This window comes from Macaca mulatta, chromosome 12, assembly GCF_049350105.2.
Source record: "Macaca mulatta isolate MMU2019108-1 chromosome 12, T2T-MMU8v2.0, whole genome shotgun sequence".
Taxonomy (NCBI): domain Eukaryota; kingdom Metazoa; phylum Chordata; class Mammalia; order Primates; family Cercopithecidae; genus Macaca; species Macaca mulatta.
In genome coordinates this window covers 108032631-108048994 of record NC_133417.1, presented here as the reverse complement: position 1 = coordinate 108048994, position 16364 = coordinate 108032631, and the positions used below count along the sequence as shown (strand labels likewise).

At 40.0% G+C, this 16364-nt stretch overlaps 1 protein-coding gene and 1 pseudogene across 8 annotated transcripts in view; both read left to right on the top strand.

The window, feature by feature from the left end:
* Positions 1–16364, top strand: part of ICA1L (islet cell autoantigen 1 like) — a 104044-nt gene that overhangs the window by 29787 nt on the left and 57893 nt on the right. For all 8 annotated transcript variants that reach the window (XM_028830983.2, XM_077957387.1, XM_077957389.1 and 5 more), the window contains one exon: positions 13559–13727. In XM_028830983.2, coding sequence (XP_028686816.1) covers positions 13566–13727 — 162 coding nt within the window. In that variant the 5' untranslated portion in view covers positions 13559–13565. The remainder of the gene's footprint in view (positions 1–13558; positions 13728–16364) is intronic.
* On the top strand, positions 2787–4517 carry LOC106992692 (keratin, type II cytoskeletal 8 pseudogene; annotated as a pseudogene).

The following is a 16364-nucleotide window of genomic DNA, read 5'->3' as shown; positions in this document are numbered from 1 at the left end:
CTACTCCTTATTTGTTTTTTTTTTTTATTTTTTAAATTTTAATTTTGATTTTTTATGTATTTTTTGAGATGGGGTCTCACTATATCCCTCAGACTATAGTGCAGTGGCACATTCATAGCTCACTGCAGCCTCAAACTCCTGGGCTCAAGTGATCCTCCCACTTCAGCGTCCCCAGTAGCTGGGACTACAGGCATATGACACAATGTATGGCTAATTTTTAAATTTTGGTAGAGATGGGGTCTCACTTTGTTGCCGAGGCTGGTACACTAGTCCTTTGACACAGCAAACCCAATTCTAGATTTTTATCCAAGAGAAATGAAAATATTTGTCTGCAAAAATACTTGTATAGGCATGTTCATAACAGCCTTATTTATAGTAGTCCCAAGCTGGAAACACTGGTACATTGATACAACGGGATTCTATTCAACAATCAAAAAGAATAACTGGGAAAAGCTAGGGAAAAAAATTCATTGCTTCTGATAGGGTATCGATTGGCAAGACAGTGATACAAGGAAACTTTCTGGGAAGTTGGAAATGTTCTGTATAAGATATCCATTTGTCAAAAGTATACAGGTAAAAAGTTCGCACCCTGGGCCCAAGAGCCAAGCTCTTGCTGTGTGTGGCTGCACTCTGGGTACCAGCTCTGCTGCCATAAAGATCTTGACTTTACCCCAATCCTAGAGCTACTCTAATGCTGCACTCACAAGTGCTCTTATTCTCAGTTCTCTTAGCTGTTTAACAAGCATCTGCATCTTGCATTCTGTTACACAGCAGCAAGGATCCCTGCATCCCAGACACCAATGCCATTACTACCTGGGAACTCAGAACTGCAGTACCTCCACACAGTTGTGCATCAGGCCTGAGTTCTGTGATTATTCCATGGGTGCTACTCATCAGGCACCAGTGCCAAGAGGGATCCCTTCAGCCATAGCTTCTCTGGTGGGAAAAAAAAATAGATTGCGGCGATCTTAGCAGTCATTGCCACCAAAGACCCAACAACTCTTGCTGCCACTGCAGAAACTCACAACATTGACTGCTATGGATCCCTGTGATTTTTATCTGTACCAACCTCAGCAGACAGAGCTGCACAGAGACCACACAGTTGGCACCCTGACTGGTGCCAGAACCACTGCACCCCACCCCATGGAGGAAAGTCAGTCCACAATGAAACTAGCCCATAAAGTCTACAAAAGGTGACTGTTCCACTAAGTGCACAGACATTAATGTAAAGCAACAAGAAAAATGGGAGACATAATACCATCTAAAAAACATAACCTCCCAGTAGTTGACCCCAAAGAAATGGACATATATAAACTGCCTCTTAAAGAATTCAAAATAATTGCTTTTTAAAAAATACAGAGGCCAGGCGCGGTGGCTCAAGCCTGTAATGCCAGCACTTTGGGAGGCTGAGATGGGTGGATCACGAGGTCAGGAGATCGAGACCATCCTGGCTAATACGGTGAAACCTCGTCTCTACTAAAAATACACAAAAAAAATTAGCCAGGCGAGGTGGTGGGCACCTGTAATCCCAGCTACTCGGGAGGCTGAGGCAGGAGAATGGCGTGAACCCGGGAGGTGGAGCTTGCAGTGAGCTGAGATCAGGCCACTGCACTCCAGCCTGGGTGATAGAGTGAGACTCCGTCTCAAAATAAATAAATAAATAAAAATTTAAAAATACAGAGAAACATTTCACTGAAATCAGCAAAACAACAGATGACCAAAATAAGAAATGTAACAGACAGATTAAAATTGTTTGTTTTTTTTTTAAATGAAATTCTGGAGCTGACAAATACAATTAATGAACTAAAAATGCAGTACAGAGCATTAACAGCAGACTTGATGAAGCAGAAGAATTAATACATGAACTCAAAGACAGATTATTTCAAAACATACAGTCAGAGAAGAAAACATGAAGCTTAGAAGATTTAAAGCTTACAAGATTTTCTCAAAAGAGCAAATATCCTAGTTATAGGAGTTTAAGCAGGAAAAGAGAGGGACAAAGGGCCAGAAAGTTTACTTAAATAAATAACAGCAGAAAAATTTCCAAATCTGAGGAAAGGTATAAATATTCAGGTATGAGAAGGTCAAAGGTCTGCAATCAGATTCAACCTGAACAAGATTATACTAAGATAGAATAAAACTGTCAAAAATCAAAGATGAAGAGAGCATCCTGAAAGCAGCAAGAGAAAAGCAAATTGCATATAATGGAGTTCCAATAAGGCTAGACGTGGATTCTCAGGAGAAACCTACAGGCCAGTAGAGAGAGGGATGATAAATTCAGTGTGCTGAAGGAAAAAAGGCAACTGTCAACCAATAGTACTTTACTTGGCAAAGTTGACCTTCAGAAATGGAGATAAAAACTTTCTCAAACAAAAAGTGAGGTAGTTCATCACCACCAGATGTGTCTTACAAGAAATCATAAAGGGAATTCTTCAAGCTGAGAGGAGAGGATGCTAATGAGTAACACAAAAACATCTAAAAGCATAAAACTCATTGGTACAACTACACAAATTTAGAATAATAGTATAATGGTGGGTTTTTAATATGAATGTTAAAAAACAAAACTATTAAAAATAATGGCTACAATAGGCCTGGTGCGGTGGCCCATGCCTGTAATCCCAGCACTTTGGGAGGCCGAGGCAGGCAGATCACCTGAGGTCAGGAGTTCGAGACCAGCCTGGCCAACATGGTGAAACCCCATCTCTACTAAAAAAAATACCAAAATTAGCTGTGCATGCTAGCAGGTGCCTGTAATCCCAGCTACTCAGGAGACTAAGGCAGGAGAATCACTTGAACCTGGGAGGTGAAGGTTGCAGTAAGCCAAGATCATGCCATTGCACTCCAGTCTGGGCAACAAGAACAAAACTCCGTCTGAAAAAAAAAAAAAAAAAAAAGACCAAGAAGCAGCGTCTCTGCTCCTTCTGGGATCTCTATGTGGTTCAGCCCACCTGCCTCCACTCCTGCATTGACCATGTCCATCAGGGTGAGCCAGAAGTCCTACAAGGTGTCCACCTCTGGCCCCCAAGCCTTCAGCAGCTACTCCTACACGTGTGGGCCCGATGCCCGCATCAGCTCCTTGAGCTTCTCCCGAGTGGGTAGCAGCAGCTTTCTGGATGTCCTGGGCAGAAGTTATGGTGGGGCCAGCAGCATGGGAAGCATCACTGCCATCACAGTCAACCAGAGTCTGCTGAGCCCCCTTAACCTGGAGGCAGAACCCAACATCCAGGCTGTGCGCACCCAGGAAAAGGAGCAGATCAAGGCCCTCAGCAACAAGTTTGCCTCCTTCATAGACAAGGTACAATTCCTGGAGTACCAGAACAAGATGCTGGAGACCAAGTGGAGCCCTCCTGCAGCAGCAGAAGACGGCTCAGTACAACATGGACAACATGTTCGAGAGCTATTTCAACAACCTTAAGTGGCAGCTGGAGACTCTGGGCTAGGAGAGGCTGAAGCTGGAGGCAGAGCTTGGCAATATGCAGGGGCTGGTGGAGGACTTCAAGAACAAATATGAGGATGAGATCAACAAGCGTACAGAGATGGAGAATGAATTTGTCCTCATCAGGAAGGATGTGGATGAAGCTTATATAAACAAGGTAGAGCTAGTCTTGCCTGGAAGGGCTGACTAAAGAGATCAACTTCTTCCGGCAGCTGTAGGAAGAGGAGATCCAGGAACTGTAGTCCTAGATCTTGGATATCTGTGGTGCTGTCCATGGACAACAGCCACTCCCTGGACATGGACAGCATCATTGCTGAGGTCAAGGTGCAGTATGAGGAGATCACCAACCACAGCCAGGCTGAGGCTGAGAGCATGTACCAGATCAAGTATGAGGAGCTACAGACGCTGGCTGGGATGCATGTGGATGACCTGCGGCATACGAAGACTGAGATCTCTGAGATGAACCAGAACATCAGCCAGCTCCAGGCTGAGATTGAGGGCCTCGAAGGCAAGAGGGTTTCTCTGGAGGCTGCCATCACAGATGCCGAGCAGCATGGGGAGTTGGCTGTTAAGGATGCCAATGCCAAGCTCTCCAAGCTGGAGGCTGCCCTGCAGTGGGCCATGGCATGGCAGCTGCATGAGTACCAGGAACTGATGAACATCAGACTGGCCCTGGACATCAAAATCACCACCTACAGGAAGCTGCTGGAGGGCGAGGAGAGCCGGTTGGAGTCTGGGATGCAGAACATGAGTATCCATACCAAGACCACCAGTAGCTATGCAGGTGGTCTGAGCTCAGCCTATGAGGGCCTCACAAGCCCCAGCCTCAGCTATGGCCTCAGCTCCAGCTTTGGCTCTGGCATGGGCTCCATCTCCTTCAGCCACACCAGCTTCACCAAGGCCGTAGTTGTGAAGAAGATTGAGACCCACGATGGGAAGCTGGTGTCCGTGTCCTCTGACGTCCTGCCCAAGTGAACAGCTGCAGCAGCCCCTCCCAGTGCCCCTCCTGCAGCTGCCCCAGAGCCTGGGAGGGAGGCCGCTGTGTAGGGGAGTACAGGGAACAGGAGGCCCACCTGAGGCTCAGCCCTAGCCCTCAGCCCACCTGCGGAGGAGTTTACTGCCTGGCGATCCCCTTTGCTCATGCCTCCAGCTACAATTGCTTTTTTTTTTGTCCAAAATAAAACCTCAGCTAGCTCTGAAAAAAAAAATAATATTAATGGCTACAATAATTTATTAAGGAATATACAATATAAAAAGATGTAAATTGTGACATAAAAACCATAAAATGTCGGGCAGGGTAAAGTATGCAATGAAAGTTAAGTTGTAATCAGCTTAACATAGCCTGTTATAACTATAAGCTGTTTTATGTAAGCCTCATGGTAAACACAAAGCAAAAACCTACAGTGGATAAACAAAAGATACAAAGTAAGGAATTAAAGCATACCACTAGAGAAAAATCGTCTAATCACAAAGGAAGAAGGCATGAAAGGAAAAAGGAACAAAAGAGCTATAAAACAACCAGAAAACAATGAACAAAATGGTAGTACTAAGTCCTTACCTATCAGTAATTACCTTGAATGTAAATAGATTAAATTCTTCAACCAAAAGACAGAGTGGCTGAATAGGTTAAACACACACACACACACACACACACACACACACACACACAAAAACTGAACTGTATGCTGCCTAGAAGAGAATCACTTCACCTTTAAGGACACATTTAGATTAACTGAAAGGATGGAAAAAGATACTCCATTCAAATGGAACCAAAAGAGAGTGGGGTTAGATATAATTATATCAGGTGCAGTACACCAATATGGTTTGTATATTTTGTCCCCTCCCAATCTGATGTTGAAATATGACTTCCAGTGTTGGAGGTGGGCCTGGTGGGAGGTGTTTGGATCTTGGAGGCAGAGCCCTCATGGATGGCTTGGTACTCCCCATGGTGATAAGTGAGTCCTCATGGGATCTGGTTGTTTAAGGGAGTATTCTGCCTCCCCCTTCTTCTCTTACTCCTTTTCTCACCATGTGATGCACTGGATCCCAATCCCCTTCCACCATAAGTAAAAGCTCCCTGAGGCCTCATCAGAAACAGATGCTAGCACCATACTTCCTTTACAGCCTGCAGAACCATGAGCCAATTAAACCTCTTTTATTTATAAATTACCCAGCTTCAGGTTTTTCTTTATAGCAACACAAAAATTGTCACACACTGTCAAAAAACTATAGAATGAGACAATTATTATATAATGAAAAGGGATCAGTTCATCAAGAAGATATAATAATTGCAAATATGTGTGCATGCAACATCAGAGTTCTTAAATACATAAAGCAAATATTAATAGATCTGAAGAGCTAGATAGCAATGCAATAATAGGAGACTTTAATACCCCACTGTCAACAATAGACAGACATCCAAACAGAAATTCAGTGAGGAAACACTGGAATTCGACTACATTTTAGACCAAATGGACATAACAGATATATGCAGAACGTTCCATCCAATATTAACAGAATACACATTCTTCTCAGGAACACGTGGAACATTCTCCAGAATAGATCATATCTTAGGCCACAAAATAAGTCTTAAAAAATTTATTAATAAGATTGAAGTAATATCAGGTAGCTTTTTCAATTGCAATGGTATGAAACTCGAAATAATAACATTTGAAAATTCACAAATATGTGGAAATTAATTTTAAACAAATGGGTCAAAAAAGAAATTTAAAGGGAAATTTTAAAAATCTTAAAACTGCTGGGAACAGTGGCTACACCTGTAATCCCAGCAGTTTGGGAGGCTGAGGTGGGTGGGTCACCTGTGGTCAGGAGATCAAGACCAGCCTGGCCAACACAGTGAAACCCCGTCTTACTAAAAATACAAAAAATTAGCCAGGTGTGGTGGTGGGCGCCTGTAATCCCAGCTACTGTGGAGACTAAGACAGGAGAATCTCCTGAACCCGGGAGGGAGAGGTTGCAGTGAGCCTAGATCATACCATTGTACTCCAGAGCCTGGGCAACAAGAGTGAAACTCCATCTCAAGACAAATAAATAAAACTAAAATCTTGAAACAAAAATGGAAATACAGTATCCCAAAACTTGAGATGTTGCAAAAGAAGTTTGAAAAAAGTTTATAGCAATGAATGCCTGTATCAAAAAAGAAGAAAAGCCCTAAATAAACAACCTAATGTTACCTCTTAAGGAACTAGAAAAAGAAGAACAAACTAAGCTCAAAGTTAGGAGAAAGAGAATCATAAATATCAGAGCAGAAATAAATAAAATAGAGACTAGAAAAACAGAAAAGATTAAGAGAAGAGCTGGTTTTTAAAAGAGAAACAAAATTGATAAAACTTTAGTTAGATTAATAGAGAAAATGCTTAAAATCAGAAAGAGGAGACATTACAGCTGCTACCACAGAAATACAAAGGACCATAGACTACTATAAAAAATGATACACCAGGCTGGGCACAGTGGCTCATGCCTGTAATCCCAGCACTTTGGGAGGCCGAGGTGGGTGTATCACTTGAGGTCAGGAGTTCGAGACCAGCCTTGCCAACATGGTGAAACCCCATCTCTAATAAAAAATACAAAAATTACCTGGGCTTGGTGGCACACACCTGTAATCCCAGCAACTTGGGAGACTGAGGCAGGAGAATTACTTGAACCTGAGAGGTAGAAATTGCAGTAAGCCAAGATTGTGCCACTGCACTCCAGCCTGGGCATCCAAATGAGACTCCATCTCAAAAAAAAAAAAAAAAAAAAAAATCAACAAATTGTATAACCTAAAAGAAATGGGTAAATTCCTAGACACATACTAACTTAAAAAGACTAAATCATGAAGAAACTGATAATTTGAAATGACCAATAATGAGTAAGGAGATTGAATCAGTAATAAGAAATCTCCCATTAAAGAAAAGCCCAAACTTGATGATGCCACTGCTGAATACTACTAAACATTTAGACAATTAAAACCAATCCTTCTGAAACTCTTCCAAAAAATTGAAAAGGAAGGAGATCTTCCGAACTAATTTTACAAAGGCCTGATACCAAAGGCAGACAAAAACAGTACAAGAAAAGCAAATTATAGGCCAATATCCTTGATAAACATAGATGCAGAAATCCTCAAGAAAATACTAGCAAACCAAATTCAACAGCATATTAGAAGGGTCATTCACCATGATCAAGTGGGATTTATCCCTGTGAATTTGCATATTCACCATATGCAAATCAGCAGTGATACACCATATTAACAGAATAAAGGACAAAAACTTTATAATTATCTCAATAGATACAAAAAAGGCATTCAACAAAATTCAGCATCCTTTCATGATAGAAACACTCAACAAATTAGGTAGAGAAAGAATGTCTCTCAACATAGTAAAGGCCTTATATGACAAGCCCATAGCTAACATAATGCTCAGTGAAAAGTTGAAAGTTTTTTCTGAAATCAGGAACAAGACAAGTATGCCCACTTTCAGCATTTCCATTCAACACAGTATTGGAAGTCCTAGCCAGAATAATTAGGCAAGAGAAAGAAAAGGCTTTCAGATTGTCAGTGAAGAAGTTAAATCGTCCGTTCGCAGATAACATGATTTTATATTTAGAAAACTCTAAAGACTCCACCAAAAAACTATTACAAGTAATAAATTCAGTAAAGTTGCAGGATACAAAATTAACACAAAAATCAGTAGTGGTCAGACATGGTGGTTTATACCTGTAATCCCAGGACTTTGGGAGGCTGAGGTGGGAGGATCACTGGAGGACAGGAGTTTGAGACCAGCCTGGACAACATAGTGAGATGCCCATCTCTACAAAAAAGAAAAAAATTAGCCAGGTGTGGTGGCACGACCTGTAGTCCTAGCTACTTGGGAGCCTGAGGTGGGAAGATTGCTTGAGCCCAGGAGTTTGAGGTTACAGTGAGCCATGATCATGCCATTGCACTCCAGCCTGAGTAACAGAGTAAGACTCCACCTCCAAAAAAAGAAAAAAAAAATCAGTAGCATTTCTACATACTAACAACAAACTATCTGATAAATCTGGCCAGGTGCAGTCCCTCACGCCTGTAATCCCAGCACTTTGGGAGGCCAAGGTGGGAGGATCACTTGAGGTCAAGAGTTTGAGACCATCCTGGCCAACATGGTGACACCCCATCTCTAGTAAAAATACAAAAATTAGCCAGGCATGGTGTCATGCACCTGTAATCCCAGCTACTCAGGAGACTGAGGCAGGAGAATTGTTTGAACTTGGGAGGTGGAGGCTGCAGCAGCACTGCACTCCAGCCTAGGCAACAGAGCAAGACTCCATCTCAAAAAAAAAAAAAAAAAAAAAAAAAGGAAGAAGAAATCAATAAAACAATGCCATTGACAATAGCTAGTAAAAAAATCAAAATACTTAGGAATAAATTTAACCAAGGAGATTAGCCATTCTACAATGTATACACATTTTAAAACATTATGTTATACATCATAAATATATACAATTTTAACTTGTCAATTAAAAATAAATAAGCCTGGGCAACATAGTGGGACTTTGTCACTACAAAAATAAAAATAAATTAGCCAGGCATGATGGTGTGTTTCCTGTGGTCCCAGCTACTCCAGAAGCTTAGTTGGGAGGATTACTTGAGCCCAGGAGTTTGAGACTGCAGTGAGCTATGATTGTGCCACTGTACTCTAACCAGGGCAACAGAGTGAGACCCTGAATCTGTAAGTAAAATAAGTAATGAAAAAAGTATATAGCTAAAAATTAGAGGTGTCAGTGTATGTAAATTTTATGGAAAAGAACCATATGATGATGATGATGATGATGATGGAGTGAGGTGGTAAAGAATGGGTAAACATATCAATGATGTTTTTTAAAATGGCAGAATTGATAATTGAGCTGCTATTTTATTGTCTGTGTATGGTAGGGTTTTTTGTTTTTGTTTTTTGAGACTGGATGTGCCTCTTTCACCCAGTCTGGAGTGCAGTGGCACAGTCCTGGCTCCCTGCAACCTCCACCTCCCAGTCTCAAGTGATCCTCCCACCTCAGCCTCCCGAGCAGCAGGGACTGCAGGTGCCAGCCACCACGCCCAGCTAATTTTTGTATTTTTTGTAGAGAAAGTATCTTGCCATGTTGCCCATGCTGGCCTTGAACTCCCAAGCTCAAGCGATCCACCCACCTCAGCCTCTCAAACTGCTGGGATTACAGGTGTGAGCCACCACACCTGGCCTCTATGCATGTAAAAGTTATATAATGTGAAGAAATTAAAAAAGAAACAATAGTCTTATATTTCTGAGGACATTTACCAATTATGGTCATTCCATTCTTTTCTATAAATCCAAATTATCTGGTGTAATTTTCCTTAAGACTGAAGAATTTGTTACCATTTTTAATTCAAAAATTATTTTTAATTGAGAAAATGGTATATATTTGTCATGTACATTACGTTTGAAACACTGTGGAATGGCTAAATCAACATAATTAACATACGTATTACATCATCTTTTTTTTCTGGTAAGAACACTAAGAATCCTGCTTCATAGATATCTCCAAGAATATAATACATTGTTATTAACTATAATCCCCATGTTGTACAATAGACCTCCAAAAATATAATACATTGTTAAGAACTATAGTCCCCATGTTGTACAGTAGACCTCCGAGAATGTAATACATCATTATTAACTATTGTCCCTCTGTTGTACAATAGAACTTACTCCTTCTAACTGAAATTTTGTGTCCTTTGACAAACATCTTCCCAATACCCCTCTCCCCAGCCTCTGGTAACTACCATTCTACTCTCTACTTCTATTAGTTCAACTTTTTTAGATTTTACATGTAATTGAGATCATGTGGTATTTGTTTTTCAGGTTTATCCATATTGTCACAAATGACAAGATTTCTTTCTTTTTAAAGGCTGAATAGGTCACATTTTCCTATTTCTTTATATGTCTAGTATTTTTTTGATTGGATACTTGGGATTTTGAATGATGCATTTGAGAGATTGCGGATTCTGTTTTGCTTTTCTGAAAAAGAATTTTTATTTTAGAAGCCTGTTAACTTGACTGAACTCAGACTCCAAACTGTCTCCTCTGTAGTGGTAGTGCTGAAATCTTTACTTAGTTATTTCATTTTTCAGTGATTGATTTTCTGTCATGATTCTTGGGTTTCCCTCCCTTGCCTCATGATTAGTTTAGTGATTAGCACAGGTCTTGGGAGGATTTTATATACAAATTTTGGGGTTTCCTCCTCTTTGGCTCCCTCCCTTTTATGAAATCTCTCCTAAATATCTGATAGTTCTGCCAGCCTTGAACTCTGTTATCTATGTTAAGCCAGTAAGACTTGGCTTCCTGCCTAACCGACCCCCAGTGGTAAGCAGATTTAGCAGTACCCTCAGTCATAAAACCACAAATATGCAAATCCCACCTTTTGCAGATTTATCCTCCCGGTCACTTGCTCCCTTTGCCAGGGACCATGTGCCCTCTGCAGGCAAGATAGTTTCCAGAAATGGAGGAGTCGAGTTTTTGATGTCCAATCAGATAAGTTACTCTTTCTCTTCCAAAGAGATACTGAGAGAGTGGTTGCCGAGGACAGGAGTATATTGTTTGAACTACATCAACATGGAAGTTGACGCAGGGAAGAGGTATTCTCTTCTGATACTCCCTAGTATTTTGTTCTCCTAATTGAGCTTAAACCTGCAGTCAGTTTAGTAGAAGAGATTAACAGTTTGTCATATGGTTGGACTGCTGATAAGTCTTATAAAATTGGGAGGGGAGGGAAGGAGAAGGAGGACTGAAAGCAGTTGAGAGCAACCAAAAGAAGAAAGAAACTGGATGGGAAAGAAAAACTAAGTTTCTCTCAAGACACTCGATGTGTCAGAACAATATAATGCTTATATCAAATCCGTTCTCCCTAGGTACCCAAATTAAATTCCCTCTCTATTCCAAATAATGTCCAGACAAATTTTCCAGGATAACATATTAAGAGATTTGGCAATTAAATGGTGACTAATATGTACTGCCCAGGAATGTAGGAGGATATCCAAAGGATAATAATCCAGAGGGTATCTGGAAAATTGGCCACTTTGTGGACTTTACAGCTTGTCCTTGTTCTATTTTATGCTTTTTATTTAAATCTGCTTTGTCTGATACTAATATAGCTATTCTAATTTCATTTTGTTTCTATTTACCTGGTATATCTTAACTCATATCTTTATTTTTATGTTTCTATGTCATTTTATTTTAAGTAGATCTCAAATAGCATATAGTTGGATTTCGATTTTTGTTTTTTATGATTTGAGATTCTTTGTATTTAAAAAGAAGTTTGCATCTATCATACTAAATAATATAATTGTTCTTCTTCTTCCATCTTCTTGTTTTGTACTTTGTGTTATATGCCTTACTCCTGTTTTTCCCACTCAGTCTTTTGCTTTTGCCCAAGTTTTTCTGGCTCTTTTGTTTTACCCCTAGTAATTTGGAGATTAAACATTCTATTTTTATTTAATTAGTAATTACTTAAAATTAAAAGAAAATGAACCTCTATTTCTTTACTAACATGAAAAATACACTAGCATCTATCAATGTGTTTGGAAATAACGAGTGAGTCACATACTTTAGTATTTCCCTTTTGTTCCTACTCTTACAGTTTGTTGGAATAATTTGAGCTTTAGATCCAAACTGTTATTAGTATTTATTCTTTTTATATATCCTTAAGAAATACTTTTCACATTTGCATTTCCTTATGTAGCCACGTTAACCTTGTTAAGAATAACTTCTTAGAGGTTATTTTATTTTATTTTATTTTTTGGGACGGAGTCTTGCTTTGTTACCAGGCTGGAGTGCAGTGGTACGATCTTGGCTCACTGCAACCTCTGCCTCCTGGGTTCAAGTGATTCTCCTGCCTCAGCCTCCTGAGTAGCTGGGATTACAGGTGCGTGCCACCACGCCCAGCTAATTTTTTGTATTTTAGTACAGACAGGGTTTCACCATGTTGGCCAGGATGGTCTCGATCTCCTGACCTCGTGATCCACCCACCTTGGCCTCCCAAAGTGCTGGGATTACAGGCGTGAGCCACCACGCCTGGCATATGTTAATTTTTATGTTTACATTTTATAATGTCCATCTGTATTTCTTTTATAACATATCTTCCCTTATACCTAAGGACTTTATTTGTGTTGATTTATTGGACATTAAAATATTTCTTTGAGTGATTTTTAAAGAGTATGTGTTGGAATCTGCATATCTGAAAATATTAAATGGATGTTTGTCTGACATGGCAATTATAACTATAGGAAATCTTCCTAAGGAAATGATAGTAGTATGTAAAGATGTATGTACAAGTTTATTTTGCAGTTTTATTACAAAAGCAAAACTTAGAAAGTAATAAACATCTATAAATAGATACCAGTCAAATAAAATATAATTTTCTCTAGACATAACTGCAAAATCTTGTTTTATTACCTTTGTCATCTAAAATTAATATAAATATAATCTTTTGCCTGTTTCATGTGCAAGTTGAAATTGTAACATACATTTAGACCATATAAAGCAAGCATTATCATGTCAGACTGAGAACATCAATAGTAGGGGCCGGATGTGGTAGTTCACACCTGTAATCCCAGTGCTGCATGAGGCTGAGGCAGGAGCTTGCTTGAGCCCACGTTATCGTGAACTATGATTGCACCACTACATTAGAGCCTGAGCGATGGAACGAGACCCTGACTCTAAAAAAAAATTATATTTAGCACCTTTTTTCCATTTGTCAGATTAAATATTGGCTAGCTAAACGTATTTATTATTGATTTTTTTTTTTTTTTTTTGAGACGGAGTCTTGCCCTGTCTCCCAGGCTGGAGTGCAGTGGCACGATCTCGGCTCACTGCAAGCTCCACCTCCCGGGTTCACGCCATTCTCCTGCCTCAGCCTCCCGAGTAGCTGGGACTACAGGTGCCTGCCACCACGCCTGGCTAATTTTTTTTGTATTTTTAATAGAGACAGGGTTTCACCGTTTTAGCCAGAATGGTCTCGATCTCCTGACCCTGTGATTCACCTCCCAAAGTGCTGGGATTACAGGCATGAACCACCGTGCCCGGCCTATTATTGAGAATTTTTACAAGAAGTTTAATTTTAGTCTGTTCATTGTAGTCACTCCATGGATTCCTTTGGGCAACCCAGACCAGAAGATAATCAGTCAGTAGTCAGCAGAATGCAAAAGAAATACTGGAAAACTAAACAGGTCTTTATCAAAGCAACAGGAAAAAAAGAGGATGAGCACTTGGTGGCGTCTGATGCTGAACTGGATGCTAAACTTGAGGTAAATTTGAGCATTCTATGTATTGCATATAACCGGCCATTATTTGGGGCTCCAAGGGGGACTGCAACAAGTTTTCACACTGGAGAGCTTATGGGGATAATAGAATATTTAGTTGTATCCAGTTGTCAATCAGAGCTCTGACTAGGAGGTCACAGTTCTCACAAACTGAAAATTTGCAAAACTGGTATTCACTAACTTAGATAAAATATGAATAAAGTAGTTTCTCTGGCACACATATTACAGTTTTTAAGCCAAGTTAATGAATTAATTACATTCCCAATTGAGACCATGTACTCATTATATATCAAGTCATACTATTTTGTAGTACTTTGATATGAAGTCTTATACCTCATTGAAATAATTAAAATCAAACAGCGAATGAATATAATAGTTATTGTTTCTATTTTATTAAGAGATAGAGTTATTGAAATATTTCCTAATGCCTTTTTTGACTGTTTTTTATTTTAAATAATTGCCGTGAAACAATTTTAAAGCAATAAATGGTTTAAATAAGTAGGCTAATTAGAGAAGAGTATAATATAAATGAATAAAAAAGTCTGATTTTCTTTTTTTTTTTTTTGGACGGAGTTTCACTGTGGTTGCCCAGGCTGGAGCACAATGGCGCAATCTCGGCTCACCACAACCTCCGCCTCCTGGGTTCAAGCGATTCTCCTGCCTCACCCTCCCGAGTAGCTGGGATTACAGGCCTGTACCACCATTCCCAGCTAATTTTGTATTTTTAGTAGAGACAGGATTACTCCATGTTGGTCAGGCTGGTCTCAAACTCCCGACCTCAGGTGATCCACCTGTCTCAGCCTCCCAAAGTGCTGGGATTACAGGTGTGAGCCACCATGCCCAGCTCAAATGTCTGAATTTTTAAATGCAGATTTACTAACTCAACATATATATATATACACACACACACACACACACACACATACATATACACACACTAATTTAAGCTAACTCTTACAAATATTTCTAAGCAGGGATTGTGTTATACTTGGAATATAATCATTATGGTGGGATTCTTAAAAATATGGGTCTAATTAAACTGGTCTTGATCAAGTATTTTCATTCTGCAAAAAGTAAACTTACTGCCAAAACAAATACGGAAATAGATAAAAAATTTGACAAGATTTTACTATTTGTATTGAAAAGTATTCCTAGGATTCAGTGACAAATGTGTAAAAATGAAGACTTTATTATTATTGGTGTTGTATGTTTTAACGCAACAAGAACTTGTTCCAGATATATTCCCATAGAAGTGGGAATGTATGAGGTTTTGGTATTGTTTTACATTGTTAGGTCATCTGTGGGTGACATGTTTTATATTCAGTGTAAATCTGGCCATTAGGTAAGTATTTGGAATCAACCAAGAACTTTCTCCCACATTTGTATTTTTAAAAATGAGAAACAGTTTTATTATAAAAATAAAAATAGTGCGTAAACCTATGGAAAAAATATCAAGCATAATCACGTCATCTTAGTAGAACTATCTTTTCTGTATTCTTTTTTTTTTTTTTGAGATGGACTCTTGCTCTGTTGCCCAGGCTGGAGTGCGGTGGCATGATCTCAGCTCACAGCAACCTCCGCCTCCAGGGTTGTTCAAGCAATTCTCTTGCCTCAGCTTCCCAAAGAGCTGGGATTACAGGAGCCTGCCACCATGGCTGGCTAATTTTTGTATTTTTAGTAGATACAGGGTTTCACCATGCTGGGCAGGCTGGTCTCTTAACTCTCGAACTTAGGCGATCCACCCACCTCGGCCTCCCTCCCAAAGTGCTGGGATTACAGGCAGGAGCCGTGAGATACCGTGCCCAGTCTTTTGTATTATTTTCTAATCTTCTTCCATATGCATTTAAAACAGATTTTACAATTGCCAAATCCAGATACCAAATGCACTTCAAACATGTCTAAAGTCATAAGGAAAATCGATGCCTGCTCCTCCTTTTACGATTTTCGTGTTTATTATCTACCTTCTTTAGGCTTGATCAAACATCAAAATAATAATAAAAACTGCTCCAGAGATAGAATGTTCAGGCTTCTTGATGATATTAGGCATCTGAAAAATCAAAGGGTTAGGGCTTAGTATTATATACCAGTACCAAGATCTTTTTGAACTAAGTCACATAAAAATTCTTTAGTGTAGCTGGGTGCGGTGGCTCACGCCTGTAATCCCAGCACTTTGGGAGGCCTAGGCGGGCGGATCACGAGGTCAGGAGATCGAAACCATCCTGGCGAACACGGTGAAACCCCATCTCTACTAAAAATACAAAAAAATTAGCCGGGCATGGTGGTGGGCACCTGTAGTCTCAGCTTCTCAGGAGGCTGAGGCAGGAGAATGGTGTGAACCCGGGAGGCGATGGAGCTTGCAGTGAGCGGAGATCGCGCCACTGCACTCCAGCCTGGGAGACACAGCGAGACTCCGTCTCAAAAAAAAAAAAAAAAAAAATTCTTTAGTGTAGATTCTGAACAGACAGGCCTTGCTATTAAAAAAAAAAAAAAAATCTATTCCCAGCACTTTGGGAGGCTGAGGCAGGTGGATCACCTGAGGTCAGGAGTTCAAGACCAGCCTGGCCAAGATGGTGAAACCCTGTCTCTACTAAAAATACAAAAATTAGCCGGGCATGGTAACAG